Source organism: Schistocerca piceifrons, chromosome 2, assembly GCF_021461385.2.
Source record: "Schistocerca piceifrons isolate TAMUIC-IGC-003096 chromosome 2, iqSchPice1.1, whole genome shotgun sequence".
Taxonomy (NCBI): domain Eukaryota; kingdom Metazoa; phylum Arthropoda; class Insecta; order Orthoptera; family Acrididae; genus Schistocerca; species Schistocerca piceifrons.
The window spans coordinates 12,718,168-12,734,736 of NC_060139.1; the positions used below are offsets into that span (position 1 = coordinate 12,718,168).

Below are 16,569 nucleotides of genomic sequence, written 5' to 3' on the forward strand. Positions count from 1 at the left end.
GAAGTGTAAAACAAAGAGAGATGCACAAATGTGAGATTTATGGAAAACAACGAAGACTAGAATCTGTTTCCACCGCAAAAAGCTATCTGCATTGGCACCACCGCTGTCACGAAAAGGTGTTGCACAGATTTGACAGTAGTGCTTCAGTGGCACGATATATATCATCTGACACAGATCATGATTTCACTCTCCAAGAAATGTCTTTAAAGGTTCAGGACTGTAGTAAACTTGGCTGAGATACAGCGACTGCTCAAACACTGTCTGGAGAACATCACTGTTTTTTCTGCTTCTGTTTCTGTTTGCTGCCTGTGAAGAAGGAAACTACCCGCCGCGTGACGAAGTAGACGAGGCAGAGTGTGAGGGCGACGACCACCAGAACGAAAGCGACCACGTCGAGCAGCAGCAGCTGCCACCAGTGCAGGTCGAGGGCTGCGCTGCGCAGGTGTGGGGCCCCCCTGTGGCGGATCACGTACTCGATCCACCACACGGCCCGCTCCAGCGAGTCCGCCTTGTGCTCGCGGTATACGGCAGAAAGTCTCTTCATGTTTTCTGCGTATCTGTGGAAATAAGATAAAATGGGATAAGAGTCGAAGGATGATTCAAAAAATTCTCGTACAGCGATACAAAATTACTAATCACCTCAACATGAAAGCGTAGACGGGAAAAGGAAGGAAATACGATCGTTGGCCAGCTTAGTAGTTTCCGACCGAGCGTAATTGTGTTCATTTTCTTCCTATCAGTCTCCCGACTCTAGGGCCAACCTCTTCATCTCAGAGCAGCACTTATGTCCTAAATTATTTGTTGCAAGTATTCCAATCTTGATCTATCCCTACAGTATTTACTCGTTCCAGTTGTAAGTAGGCTGTTTAGGTTTTTATGTTGGTAACGCCACGTAGCGCTCTGTATGAAAATCACTGACTGTGCTGTGTGCAGTCTGTGGCTGGTTTGCATTGTTGGAATATTTACTATCGTAGTGCTGTGGTGTTGGGTGTGAACAGCGTGTAGCGTTGCGCAGTTGGAGGTGAGCCGCCAGCAGTGGTGGATATCGGGAGAGAGATGGCGGAGTTTTGAAAGCAGATGATCTGGATGTGTGTGTCCATCAGAGACAGTAAATTTGTAAGACTGGATGAAAAAATGACTTTTGAACGCTATTAAGGTAAATACATTGCTTGTTCTCTATCAAATGGTTCAAATGGCTCTGACCACTATGGGACTTAACATCTATGGTTATCAGTCCCATAGAACTTAGAACTACTTGAACCTAACTAACCTAAGGACAGCACGCAACACCCAGTCATCACGAGGCAGAGAAAATCCCTGACTCCGCCGGGAATCGAACCCGGGAACCCGGGCGTGTTCTCTATCAAAATCTTTCATTTGCTAACCATGCCTGTCAGTAGTTAGTGACTTCAGCTAGTTAGAATCTTTTATTTAGCTGGCAGTATTGGCGCTCGCTGTATTGCAGTAATTCGAGTAACGAAGATTTTTGTGAGGTAAGTGATTCATGAATGGTATAGGTTATTGTTAGTCAGGGCCATTCTTTTGTAGGGATTATTGAAAGTCAGACTGTGTTGCTCTAAAAATATTGTGTGTCAGTTTAGTCATGATCAGAATAAGTAAAGAGCAAAATGTCTGAGTACGTTCAGTTTTGCTCAGCTGTTTAAAAATCAAATAACGTAAGCGGTTTATCAGCACAGTAATGCATTAATTTTTCTAAGGGGCGTTTCACAGTACCATGGAAGATATTTCCTGTCCTATAAACCTGCCCCCCCTCCTTGTGAGTTACATCCAGAAACTCCTTTTCTCGCAGATTCTGCGATGAACCTCATCATCTACTTTATGTCCGCCTAATTTTCAAAATTCTCCTATAGTATCATATTTCGTACACTTCGATTTTCTTAGTTTCCGGTTTTCTCACAGTGCATGATTCACTTTCAAACAATGCTCTGCTGCAGGCATACATTCTCGGAAGTTTTCTCCTCATATTAACGTTCACATTCGACCCTAGTCGACATCTCTTTTCGAGGTAGGCCCGATTTACCTGGGCCGGACTTCTAGTCAACGGTCGAAGGTGGCACTTCAACTGGAGTCTGGCACGAAATTCCACCACAGACTTCATTGTAATGCATAATGTCTCGTACCTAAAGGTAAAGAGAACGTTTGCAGCAAAGTGTCTGAAACACTGAAAATACCTTGCAGTTTAATACAGATAGCACCTTTCCATCAACGACAAAGGACGTGTTCAGACGCTCGTCACTGGAAAAACTGTTTTCTGTATCAAAACCAGTGATAATATTGGCGCACCGTCGGAAAGGAACAGCTAGTAGATGATTCCGAACGTGATATTGGACCGACGTTAGGTCCGGTGGCTGTTGTCCCTTACATCTGCCATCCAGTCACAGAGATTTGTTCCGATATGTCACAAGTGAAGCTACTGCGTCATCACTATTACTCATACTCGGAGACGGATAGAGGAATATTCATATATAGTCGCCAACCACTTTCTAACTGGTTCTTCTTCTACTAAATGTTTTCCACATATTTCTTTCTTTACCAATTCTGCGAATAACCTGCACATTCCTTACCTTATCAGTGCACCTAATTTTCATTATTCTTCTGTAGCATCAGATCCCAACTGTACCAATCATTTTATCTCACAGTAGCACTTGCAACCTACGTCATACATTATTTGCTGGACCTATTCCGATCTCTGTCTCCCTCGATAATTTTTACCCCCTACACCCCCACTAGTACTATGGACGTTATTTACTGATATCTTAACGGATCTCTCATCCACTTTCCCTTCTTCTTGTAGGTGTTTTCAACATATTTCTTTCATTACGAATTCTGCGAATAACCTGCTCATTCCTTATCTTGTCAGTGCACCTAATTTTCATCATTCTTCTGTAACACCACACCTCAAATGCTTCGATTATCTTCTGTTTCAGGTTTTCCTACAGTGCATATTTCACTACAAAACACTGTGCTCCAAACATACACACATCAAAAAAAGTTTTGCATCAGCCCGGTTCCCAGAACTCCAGGAAATAGACGTGGACTCTGTTCACATATGTCACTAAACCCGCCCAAAGATGTAAACAACCATGCATGAGCAGCGCCTATTAGACGGAGGGGGTCCGACAGCCGATCAGTTCCAGTCATTCCACCAGGAAGGAGGTACACGACTCGTGTTGTCTGTAGTTTAACCATGCCTAGACGGTCAATACCGCGGTTCGGTTGTGTCCGCATTGTTACTTTGTGCCAGGAAGGGCTCTCAACAGGGGAAATGCCCAGGCATCTCGGACTGAACCAAAGCGATGTTTCGGACATGAAGGAGATACTGAGAGACAGGAACTGTCGATGACATGCCTCGCTCAGGCCGCCCAAGGACTACTACTGCTACCTATGGATTGTGGCACGGAGGAACCCTGATAGCAACGCCACCATGTTGAACAATGCGTTTCATGCAGTCACGGGACGCCGTGTTACGACTCAAACTCTGCGCAATAGGCCACATGATGCGCAACTTCACTCCCGAGGTCCCTGGCGAGGTCCATTTTTGCAACCATGACACCACGGAGCGGGGCAAAGATAGGCCCAACATGCCTAATGGACCGCTCAGGATTGACATAACATTCTTTTCACCGATGAGTGTATCATATGCATTCAATCAGACAATCGTGGAGACGTCTTTGGTGGCAATCAAGTCATGCTGAAAGCCTTCGGCACATTTTCCAGCGAGTGCAGCAAGGTGGAGTTTCCCTGCTGTTTTGGGGTGGCATTATGTGTGGTCGACGTACGCTGCTGGCGGTCATGAAAGGCGTCGTAACGACTGTACGATACGTGAATGCCATCATACGACCGATAGTAGAAATCATATCGGCAGCAAATTGGTGAGGCATTCGCCTTCATGGACAACAATTCGCGCCCCCATCGTGCACATCTTGTGAATGACGTCCTTCAGGATAACAACATCGCTCGACTAGAGTGGTCAGCATTTCTTCAGACATGAACCCTATCGAACATGCCTGGGATAGATTGAAAAAGGCTCTTTCTGGACGACGTGACGCACCAATCACTCTGAGAGATCTACGTGGAATCGCCGTTACGGGGTGGGACAATCTGGACCAACAGTGCCTCGATGAACATATGCATAGTATGCCACGACGAATCTAGGCATGCATCAATGCAAGAGGGCGTGCTACTGGGCATTAGAGGTACCGATGTGTACAGCAATCTGGACCACCACCTTTGAAGGTTTCCCTGCATGTTGGTACAACGTGCAATGTGTGGTTTTTAATGAGCAATAAAAAGGGCGGAAATGATGTTTATGTTGATCTCTATTCCAATATTCTGTACAGATTCCGGAACTATCCGAACTTTTTTGATGTGTGTATATTCTCAGAAATTTCTTCCCGAAATTAAGGGCTATATTTCATAATAGTAGACATATTTTATATATGTTAGTGTGCTTTTTATGCCTATCTTGTTCCATCCATCATGAGCTATTTTGCCGCCTAGGTAGCAGAGTTCGTTACCTTCATTTACTTCGTTACCATCAACCCCGTTGTTAAGTTTCATGCTGTTGTCATTTCTGCTACTCCTGACTACTTTCGTATTTCTTAAATTTACTCTCAATCTGTGTTCTGTACTCATTATAATGTTCATTCCATTCAAAAAAAATCCTGTAATTCTTCTTCACTTAGTACAGCAATGTCATCAGTGAATGTTATCACTGATATCCTTTCAACCTGAAAATTAATACCACTCTTGAACCTTTCTTTTACATAGCTTCTTCGATGTATAGATTGGATAGTGGGGACGAAAAACTAAATTCATATGTATTTTAATCTAAGCACTTCATTGTTGTTCTTTGACAGTTATTGTTCCTTCTTCGTTCTTGTACATATTGTATGACGCGTCATTTCCTACACCTTACCCCTATTTTCCTCAGAATTTCGAACACCTTGCACTGTTTCAAGTTGTCGATCGTTTATCCCAGGTCGACAAATCGTACGAATGTGTCTTGATTCTTCTTCAACTTTGTTCTGTTGTAGAAGATATAGCTTCAAAAATATTGTTTCCTCCTAGGCCTGTTTGAACGGCACTCAGCCTTCAGGCCACAAGTGGCGCATCGGGGCCATCCGACCGCCGTGTCATCCTCAGTGAAGATGCTGGTAGGATGGAGAGTGATCAGCACGCTGCTCTCCTGGTCGTTATGTTGGTTTTCTTTGGCCGGAGCCGCTACTGTTCGGTCGAGTAGCTCCTCAGTTGGCATCATGAGGCTGAGTGCACCCAGAAAAATGGCAACAGCGAATGGCGGCCCGGATGGTCACCCATCCAAGTGCCGGCCACCCCTGGCAGTGCTTAACTTCGATAATCTGACGATAACCGGTGTATCCACTGCGGTAAGGCCGTTGCCAAGCCTGTTCGAATAGGAAACACATTTTATACGAGGCAAAATACTTTATATGACACAAGGAAGCATATGGAGAATAATTTCAAAGTGGGCTCTTCGTGAAATTCATTTCTTCATAAATTTCATTGCAAGATAATATTTCGGAGATGCTTGGCCACTCGAACAGCAATTACGCATTGAGTGAGACATTGGGGGGAAGTTTATATTGCACTTACTGTATTGTACCACTATCAACCACTGGCACATTACTTCGAGATATGCTATTGCAACAAATCGTATCACAATATCGTGTTTTAGATAGAGTTTCAGTGTGACAGTGGCTTGAACAAGCATTCAAGTTCCAAACCACAAACCAGACGATATGGCACTTAGAGATTCACAATGCTGTTTCTCGCAGCTACGTCTGTTCAGTTTTTCAATGACGTAAAACTTCACCTTATGAAGTCACAAACGTTCTCATTCCACGTCTACGTTAACGTTATAGGAAGCAGAGTGATTGTTAACTGGTTAGATGGGAGCTGAGGCGCAGCAGTGCCGTCATCATTTGTACGTCTACGGTTGTAATAATGTAATATAGTTTCAAAAATATTGTTTCCTCCTAGGCCTGTTTGAACGGCACTCAGCCTTCGGGCCACAAATGGCGCATCGGGAACATCCGACCGCCGTGTCATCCTCAGATGAAGATGCCGGTAGGAGGGGCGAGTAATCAACACACTGCTCTCCCGGTCGTTATGATGACGCCACTGCTGCGCCTCAACTCCTGTCTAATGTGTGTACATTAGTTGTGAGAAATTCCGTAACTGTTAGCAACTCGGTGAAAAGAAGGATCTACGAGGCTTGTCTGCATGCACTGGTCAACGAATACAGAGAATCTTAAGTATTTACGCTCAGCGGAGGCGCGACATATCGTGGCGAACCCGTGCGTGGCGACAACTAGATTGCTCAGGCGACTTACGTATGAAGTCCCGTTCTCCTAAGAAATAACATTCGAAAATATCTCATCTGGTCTTCACCCGGAATATTTCGCGAGGAGTAAAGGAATAATGTGAAAGGACAATTAAGAACAGGAACAAAAGTGCGAGAAGAGAGGATACCAGTGGCACACTTTCACGAGGCGGTTGCTTGGGTTGAAAATCCTGAACGAGTATATTGTCGTGAAATTGAATCTAAGGGCTACTTAGTAGCGAATTCAAGTAACCAAATTCGAAGATAAGAGAAGAGAGAAACAACTACACTGACAGTCACAGTGTCGAAAGATGATAAAGAAAAGCCATATACAAATGACAGGAAATGCAAAGCACAGCTATATAAAAACACGAAAACGTGGCAAGAATCCTTTTTTTTTCAGAAGGCACACATCCAATACTGCCCTGGATAGAAGCAATAATGGACAGGAGCATAGTTTTGGAGCTTACGTTTCTATGGAAACGATGTATAGACGGTAGAAAACATCTTGCTGAGGAGTTTTCAAGAGCTGGAATGTGATATTATTGTAAGAATTATTAGAAGTTCATAGAAAACTCTTCCAGAAAAACAGATATAAGAGCTGTTTGTTTGAATTTTGGACTGTCGCTAGCAGTTTTACTCGCTATTACTCCCTCAGAGTGAGATCAGTAACCAATTTACAAAAAAATCTTACGTCAGGGGCAGAGTGGCGTGTAGCGCGGCCACTGCGGGCTTAATAGAAATGAGAGGGGAAATATTTTATTGTTTGTCTTCCAATGCCGACAACTCACGATCACGCGCATCTATTACCGATCAGCTGCTGTGATAAATGTTAAACCTAAGTAACGTAGATTTGTGCACGTAGATTACAGAGACGATCAGCTTCAAATGTGGTACATATTTCTAGCATGTAATATGAAACAATATTAAGGCTGTTGCAATACAGTGCAATGAATGAAGGCAGTTATATTGTTTAAAACTGTCTCTGTCCTGTTATAATTTGCCTAATACAAAAGTCCGACTGAAAATGGTCTTCTGCAGGAGACTGGCATTCTTTCAGATAGTGGGGCATGGAGAGGCGAGGAAAATGTGCCCAGAAATTAGAAAAACAAACATCGGATCCTGTTGCGATGGCACCCGCCAGTGAACCCACATAAGTACTGAAAATTGGTCACTGTGTAAGCCTTCAGAAAAAAATCATCTAGTTCCAGTACATTATTTCATTTTCCGTGTAAGAATATTTATTGTGATACCTTACAGTATGTAGATTGAAAATGTGTAAGTGGGAAGCTACTGCAATAGTCACAGTTTGGTTTCGGTGAAAGCTGAATTTCTCTTCGGGTGGCCTCTTTCACCTCTCCGTCCCTTCCTATTCGACCCAAGGTGTCGAACTACAATGTCAGTATTGTCTCTTAAGCAAAAAAGTTCGATGGTCACGGTATTAGAGCATTTCTTCCGCTGTGTAAATTATGTTAGTAGGAGTAATCTTGTCTTGCAACGTCGATCTGAAATTCTAAACGCTGATTTTGTTTGAAGGTATTTACTGGTATCACAGATGCACATGTATATTAGCCATAAATAGATATTTTACCTGAAAAGATGAACTAATGCTTATAGTAACTGAAATTCAGTCATCAGTTAACGTTCCGTAAAGTTCATTTGTGAATTACTCTTGCGCCGTTATCATTAATGGCGTACGATTGACATTACGGTAATTTCTGAAAGTGTAGAATGTGCAAAAACAACCTCACTAAAATTGCCAGAATTTCCACGTGATAGTGACTTACAAATTACTGCAAGAAACATAACGAAAATGATCGGCAATAAGTGAACTACCGCGGAGTAGGCTGATCATAACACATCCAATTTTTTGCGACTCAATTTGGATGTGGTACTAATGCTATCTTGTGACTAACGAATCCACAAACTCGGCTATTGATTCCATTCAGAACTGTAATGTATCGGGTGCTTTTGTTAAGCTGTACCCTTATAGCAGAGAAACGTATTTGAGTCTTTCTCCGTTCCAAGAACTGTGCGAGAAAGACCTTTCTGAACCCCTCACACATGTGACTGTTAACGTCTTAAAATTAAGTAGAAGACAAAAAAAGACACCACGAAAGAATTATCCGTACGGGATAGAAATCGGTGGACATACAGACAAACATGTGCCGACAATTATAATTTCAGAAAAGTATGGATTATTTATGCAAGAAGAAGAACTTCAGAAATAGAGCTAGTCAGTGACGTGTTGGGCCACCTCTGCCTCTTATTTTTGGAAGCAATTATTCGGCACGGTACTGACTGATAGAATTATCTTTCTGAAGAAAATCATGCCAAGTTCTGTCCAATTGGCCCGTTAAATCGTCAAGATTCCGAGCTACTCGTAGGTCCCCGCCCTCAACGGAGAACAGCGCGCTTCGTTACAGGATCATTTAGTAATCGCGAAAACGTTAAGGAGATGACAGATAAACTCCAGTGGAAGACTCTGTAGGAGAGGCACTCAGTAGCTCGGTACGGGCTTTTGTTAAAGTTTCGAGAACATACCTTCAACGAAGAGTCAAGCAGTATATTGCTAGCTCCTACGTATATCTCGCGAAGAGACCATGAGGATAAAATCAGAGAGATTAGAGCCCACACAGAAGCATACCGACAATCCTTCTTTCCACGAACAATACGAGACTGAAATAGAAGGGAGAACCGATAGAGGTACTCAAGGTACCCTCCGCCACGCACCGTCAGGTGGCTTGCGGAGTATGGATGTAGATGTAGGTGTAGATCACTAAAAGAAAGGAATGGTTCGCCAATAGACGGCATCATAAAAAATCACAATGTTTTTTTTTTTTTTATATTGCAGCAGATAGTAAGATATTTAAACATGAAACAAGATATTAGTTATATTAATTTACAAGACTGTCTTTAGTACCTGTTTCTAATTTTACAGCTACATTCGCATTTTTTTCTATCAGATACGAAAATGTTATCAAAGGCGATGTAAAATGAAAGTGTTAAATAAACTATCTGTAAGCCACGTTGGTTGCTATCGATAATGTGCGAGGTTAAACCCTTTGTCTGTTCCTAAGCAACATTATCACACGTGGCCCCAAACAGGGCGAGTGCGCCGTGTTGCGACCTTTTACAGGTGTACCGGGCTTACAAATTGCAGTCTTGATCTGGCAGCCTAGACAAGCGACAGTCAAATAGAGCGCCCTCTCCTCTCCCTGCGGAGAAACAAAGCGGACGCCTTCTGAGCAAGACGCCGGCATCTGACAAAGAGACGGCACGACCGTGGGGTCGGGGATTTGTCCGAAATTTTGTGTGGTGAAAGAGGACCCCTAAAGATTTAAGTTTGCTTTACAGAGATCCTTCACATAAACATCACAGTGAATGTGACAAATTTATTTCAGAATTTATGAAAAATAAGAAAGGACAATCATCTCATACTTATTTTAATATACCTATTAAATATGTAATTGCACTGGTCGACTGTTGAAATATTAGCTTTTTAGAAATCTCTTAAATTTTACTCTTAAGAGGTAGAAGACTAAAATGAAGAAATTAATGGTTGTTGAGCTTCGTGAATATTATAAAAGAATTAGTTTAAGAGGTTATTATAAATTAAATAAATCCGATCAATTAAATTTATTATGAGACATGAAGTCACAAACATCTGCTTTAGCTGATGCAAGATGGAACTTTTGGAAACAGTTAGTTCATTTTGATGATGAAATTTATGAAACTAAAGATGATAAACCAAGGAGAAAATTTCTAAACTGCACTTATACCGAAAATTATGAAAACTGAAAAAAGAATCTAAAAATACATTGTCGATTGGAAGTAATGTTTAAACAACATGTGAACAAATACAAATATTATGAAAATCAAGTTCCAGATAGAAAGTATAGTATCACAGATCATAGAGAGTTAGTTAATAATTTATGATTGACAAACATATTTTATTAATAATGGGTACTTTCAAGTACATGACTAATTATGGACATTACATAGAATTATTGGTTTATAATTGGGAATTAACAGGTAGGTTTCAGTGACTGAATCATCTTACAATGAATTATCAAATAAAATAAAAATAAAAGGTCATGTATAAATGAAGAAACAATTATCAGAAATGTTTTCTGTGGTCTATAAAATCTGAATTATACCCTGCAGATAAAAATGAGAAAGAGTTAGTAAATATAAAATATTGGCGATGAATTTGATCAGAAAATTGAATATTTTGAATTTCCACTAGTGGTTGGTCATATTCCAAAAACTGAGAGTAAAATGAACGTATCTGCTATTTTTTATTCATTTGGTGAAAAATAGCAAGTGCATCTATTAAAAGTTACGAAATATAAAAAAGAGAAACATGTAAATCTCCTTTTTTTCAAGGAGAGAACTAATTTGCACTATTGTTATATAAGAAAATTATCTAGTGTCAAAATAATAAATATGAAACTGTAAAATTTATTTGTAATTTGTGTTTCCTCCAATTCAATAGTAAAGAAGAATTAGATAATCGCATATGAACAACATTAACACCCCATTGAAAGTAAAAATGAGACAGTGATTCACAGGTATATTTTAAAAATTGTCATCATACACAAAAAGTTTCATTTGTTATTTATTCTGATTTTGAAAGCATACTATTAACCAAATCCAAAGAATTCATTCTCATTTAAATACCAAAAACGTAAACCAAGTCGATTCTGTTTTTGTATCAAGCACATTAAAGGACATTATACAAATCCTGTTGTATATAAGGGACCAAATTGTCATACAAATCATTGATTGTATAAAACAGAAAGTAGAAGACATCAGAAGAATTTATTCTGAAAATGAAGAAATGAAACTGTTAACACCTGAAGAAAAATTGAGATAGATGACCTTTACAGAATTTATCAGGATATGTTTCACATCCTTTTATAAAACAAATTGGTTATGAGAAAAAAGAGATAGGTTTAATACCTAATAAAAAAGATAGACGCATTAGTTTTGATAAGGAGACAGAAAATATCAATTTGAGATTTATCGATACATTTAAATTTATTTCTTCTTCAATGGATAAACTTGTATCAAAGGTGAAGAAAGATTAAATAAAAGTATTACAAAACTTTTCCTGGAAGAATTATTCAATCTAATGACTGGAAAAAACGTGTATCGATATGATTAGATGGGCTATTTGGAAGAAATATGAAGTGGCATAATTAGCAGCAAATGAAGAATTATTTAGTAATCTGAATTACTGTGAAATAAGTAATGAATGTTATGTACATGCAAAAATAGTTTTGGAAAAGGTTAACTTAAAAAAGCTTGGTGAATATCATAATCTACATATTAAAAGTGATGTCTTGGTGTTGGCTGCTATGTTTGGAAATTTTAGAAAAATGTATATTGAAGTATACGACTTGGATCCATCATGGTAACTGTACCTTGTTTATCTTTGAGTCCTATGTCAAAAAAGACTAAATATTACTTGATTTATAACATGATTATGATGTGATCTAAATGGTTGAAAAATGAATAAGAGGAGGGATATCCCAATGTTGTAAAAGATATGTTAAAGAAAATAGTAAATATATGAAAGACTATGATGTAAAAATATATCGAACTTTTTAGCATATTAAGATGCAAACAACTTATATGGTTACGTAATGACTCAATATTTACCATGCGGTGGATCTGAATGAGATGAACCAGATTCTTTTGATTGTGGAAAAGTAAGTGATATTTCCAATGAATGTGCACGTGGAAATATATTTGAAGTAGATCTCGAATATCCAACAGAATTCCATGATTTGCATAAAGACTTTCCACTTCATCCTGGAAGAAAATTGTACCAGGAAAAGAAGAAAGTTTGTTAATGACTACTTTGAATGACAAACATAATTGTATAGTTCACCCACACAAACCTAAAACATATTTTTTCATTAAGAATGAAGATAACAAAAATAAACACAGTCTTCAAATTTAAGCACTGTGACTGGTTTAAGAATATAGAGATTTAAATTCAGAAATGAGGATGAAATAGAATAATGATTTTGAAAAAGATTTCTACAAGTTAATGAATACTTCAGTGATTGCTAAGACAGTGGAAATTATTAGAAAAGGTTGAATATAAAAATAGTGTCAGATAGAGGAAATGTGATAAACTTCTATCAAAACCAAACTTTAAAGGAAGAACAGCATTTAATGAAATTATCTTTGCTAATCATATGAATAAAACTAAAATTAGATTTGACAAACCCATCTACATCGTAATGAATATACTTGATTCATCTCAAGAACTGATGTGTGATTTTTCACTATAGAATAATGAAACCTAAATTGGTGAAAATATTATGTTGTGTTATCAATATATGGTCAGTCAAATCTACAATACACATATTGAAGATTTCTGTGAAGACATGATATCAATGATTGATTTCTTTGATAAAAGTGATTATTCGACAGATATTATTTATGGTATTGCACACATAAACAAGAAAGTTTTAAGAGAAATGGAAGACAAATGTAATGGAAAAATAGTGAGAGAATTCTATGTTTTGAGATAAAAATTGTAAGCTCATAAAATTGATGAAAAGGAAGAGAAAAATTTTAAAGGATATAAAAATGTGTTATTAAATACAGTATAAGTTTAGAACATTATAAAGATTTTTTTGTCTAACAATAGAGAACGATAGAGAATGATGAATTTGATTTGAAGCAAAAAACACAAAATTTCTGAAAGAGCTCAACAGTGTTAGCAATTTTAATTTGTATAACAAGATTAGCATGTTGCAAGTAAATGATTTATGTTATATTACTGGTTATGAACATTTACCCACCAGGTATGGAAAAAATATTTGGAGCTCGATAGTGAATTTAAAATTATTATACCTAATAGATATTTAAAAACAATTATTAATTGGGATCTTCAATTTTTTGAAGAATACAATATATAATTGAGGTAGAAAGGAGTGAAGAGTCTTAAAAATAATTATGAAGGATTTCATGATTTAGAATGTACTCTGTGAAATTAAAAAAAAAGTTTCCTATCAAATTTTATAATCATTACTACACCAAGCACCTAAGGAAGTGGGGTGACTGTCTGAATAAAAAGAATGTTAATGAGTTCATAAATACAATTATCGAACAGATGGATATTGTAGTACATGTAAAGAAGGTAAAAAGGAAAAGAATTCTGAAATATAACATGTGGTTGTGGTAGAACTGTAGTCAAGAGAACATTAAAAAAAATTATGAAAAATCTATATTTCATATCAATCTTATGGCTGCTGAAGAAGAAAGAATTTAAAAAAATTTGGGTAAGGAACAGAACATACATATTTTCTTACATTCACCTTTTTTATGAAAAAGATATTTTGTAATAAGTGAACATAATAGAGAAAAATGTATTTAGATCTGAGATTTGGACGACAGCGGATAAAAAGGCAGAATCTGTATACGTTTTTGTTAGAAAACAAACGAATTAGTGAGTCAGTGAGCTTCTTTTCCTTACCAAAAACTGAGCTGGAACCTGATGTTTTTATCTACTTGTATCTGCTGCATACTGTCAACATGAACAGGGAAGTCTCCAGTGTGGCTGCTCTTTCACAGCTGCAGTTTGTTGACAACATTTTCTGAACATTGTTTTTTTTTATGAAATACTTGGATGCTAGTTACTCGTGGAGCCATTAGGCAAACAGAAACTTGAAGAGTGATGTTCATCCCCAAGGAATCTGTACTTTCTTCAAGCAGTGTTTGTACATGAATGGAAAAGTCTCCCTGTATACATGGAAGATAATAGGTGATTTGTTTAGTTATGATTCAACTGTCTCATGTTCCTATGATAATGCATCACTTTATGATGATTGGTTAATAGAATAGGAACCACATACATTTCCCATAATCTGAAAGTATTATGAAATATTTCAGGTCCTTACTGAGAGACATTATTAGGTCTTTTTGAACATGCAATAGTCTTCCTTTAGCTAATAATACACTCCTGGAAATTGAAATAAGAACACCGTGAATTCATTGTCCCAGGAAGGGGAAACTTTATTGACACATTCCTGGGGTCAGATACATCACATGATCACACTGACAGAACCACAGGCACATAGACACAGGCAACAGAGCATGCACAATGTCGGCACTAGTACAGTGTATATCCACCTTTCGCAGCAATGCAGGCTGCTATTCTCCCATGGAGACGATCGTAGAGATGCTGGATGTAGTCCTGTGGAACGGCTTGCCATGCCGTTTCCACCTGGCGTTCGTGCTGAACGTGCAGACCGCGTGAGACGACGCTTCATCCAGTCCCAAACATGCTCAATGGGGGACAGATCCGGAGATCTTGCTGGCCAGGGTAGTTGACTTACACCTTCTAGAGCACATTGGGTGGCACGGGATACATGCGGACGTGCATTGTCCTGTTGGAACAGCAAGTTCCCTTGCCGGTCTAGGAATGGTAGAACGATGGGTTCGATGACGGTTTGGATGTACCGTGCACTATTCAGTGTCCCCTCGACGATCACCAGTGGTGTACGGCCAGTGTAGGAGATCGCTCCCCACACCATGATGCCGGGTGTTGGCCCTGTGTGCCTCGGTCGTATGCAGTCCTGATTGTGGCGCTCACCTGCACGGCGCCAAACACGCATACGACCATCATTGGCACCAAGGCAGAAGCGACTCTCATCGCGGGAGACGACACGTCTCCATTCGTCCCTCCATTCACGCCTGTCGCGACACCACTGGAGGCGGGCTGCACGATGTTGGGGCGTGAGCGGAAGACGGCCTAACGGTGTGCGGGACCGTAGCCCAGCTTCATGGAGACGGTTGCGAATGGTCCTCGCCGATACCCCAGGAGCAACAGTGTCCCTAATTTGCTGGGAAGTGGCGGTGCGGTCCCCTGCGGCACTGCGTAGGATCCTACGGTCTTGGCGTGCATCCGTGCGTCGCTGCGGTCCGGTCCCAGGTCGACGGGCACGTGCACCTTCCGCCGACCACTGGCGACAACATCGATGTACTGTGGAGACCTCACGCCCCACGTGTTGAGCAATTCGGCGGTACGTCCACCCGGCCTCCCGCATGCCCACTATACGCCCTCGCTCAAAGTCCGTCAACTGCACATACGGTTCACGTCCACGCTGTCGCGGCATGCTACCAGTGTTAAAGACTGCGATGGAGCTCCGTATGCCACGGCAAACTGGCTGACACTGATGGCGGCGGTGCACAAATGCTGCGCAGCTAGCGCCATTCGACGGCCAACACCGCGGTTCCTGGTGTGTCCGCTGTGCCGTGCGTGTGATCATTGCTTGTACAGCCCTCTCGCAGTGTCCGGAGCAAGTATGGTGGGTCTGACACACCGGTGTCAATGTGTTCTTTTTTCCATTTCCAGGAGTGTAGAAAAAAGCATTTTACTAACTCGATCATGGTAACGTTTAAGGAGGAGAAAATTGAAGGGGAATGAAGGCAGTTAGTTTCCAGCAAGATTTTCAAATTTTCACAACTTTCTTTGAGAGCTCTCTTGAACTCTTATATCTCTTCATTCTTCACCTACAGGGCCACATATTTGCAGTCAACAGTTAATTGCTTGTGTATTAGTGGTAATCATATTCTGTAGACACTGAGAAGACAGGGAAGTTCAAAACAAAAGCTAATTATCGCAAATTATATGGTAGTGCAGTAAGATTTAGCAATAGGATTAAACGGCAGCCCAGAGAGGTTTGTGTAATTCTTTGACAACTGTGTTGTAGAAGTGATTGGATTACAGCAGGACCGCTTAAACTGTCGACGCTTGTTGAACACAAGGAAACCTCACTTAGCTAGGTGTAAAGACTGGATCACGAAAATTAATCTAAATCATCATGCTTTGGATAATGGGTTAATGTGTGTGTTGTGAAGGTTATGTCTGCAAAATTTAATTTAGACTTTTTACGAATATGTATTCAGTAAATATTAAAAAATACAGAAGCTAATCCAAGATTGCAAGGAAATATGAGACTTACTCATACACACAAAAATAAAAAGTATAAAAAAGGATGCAGATGGGTTACACGAAGCTCTAGACTTTCAGCACCGTCTGTTAAGTGCACCAGATATTCCATAGAATTACTGCCAATGGTATAGGAATAAATATTTGGTTTCTATTAGACCAAGGATATCTTGGACTTAGACCATTTTACTGCTATAAAACGGTCCACTGGTCTAAGTCGTAACTGAAG

General features: G+C 39.8%; 1 protein-coding gene across 1 annotated transcript in view; it reads right to left on the reverse strand.

Annotated features, from left to right (window-relative positions):
• Nucleotides 1-271: 271 nt before the first annotated feature.
• The window catches only part of LOC124778010 (UDP-glucosyltransferase 2-like), a 58,603-nt gene continuing 42,305 nt past the window's right edge, over nucleotides 272-16,569 (reverse strand). Inside the window, exon 6 of the mRNA XM_047253585.1 lies at nucleotides 272-557. Within this exon, the coding sequence (XP_047109541.1) occupies nucleotides 272-557 (286 nt within the window). The remainder of the gene's footprint in view (nucleotides 558-16,569) is intronic.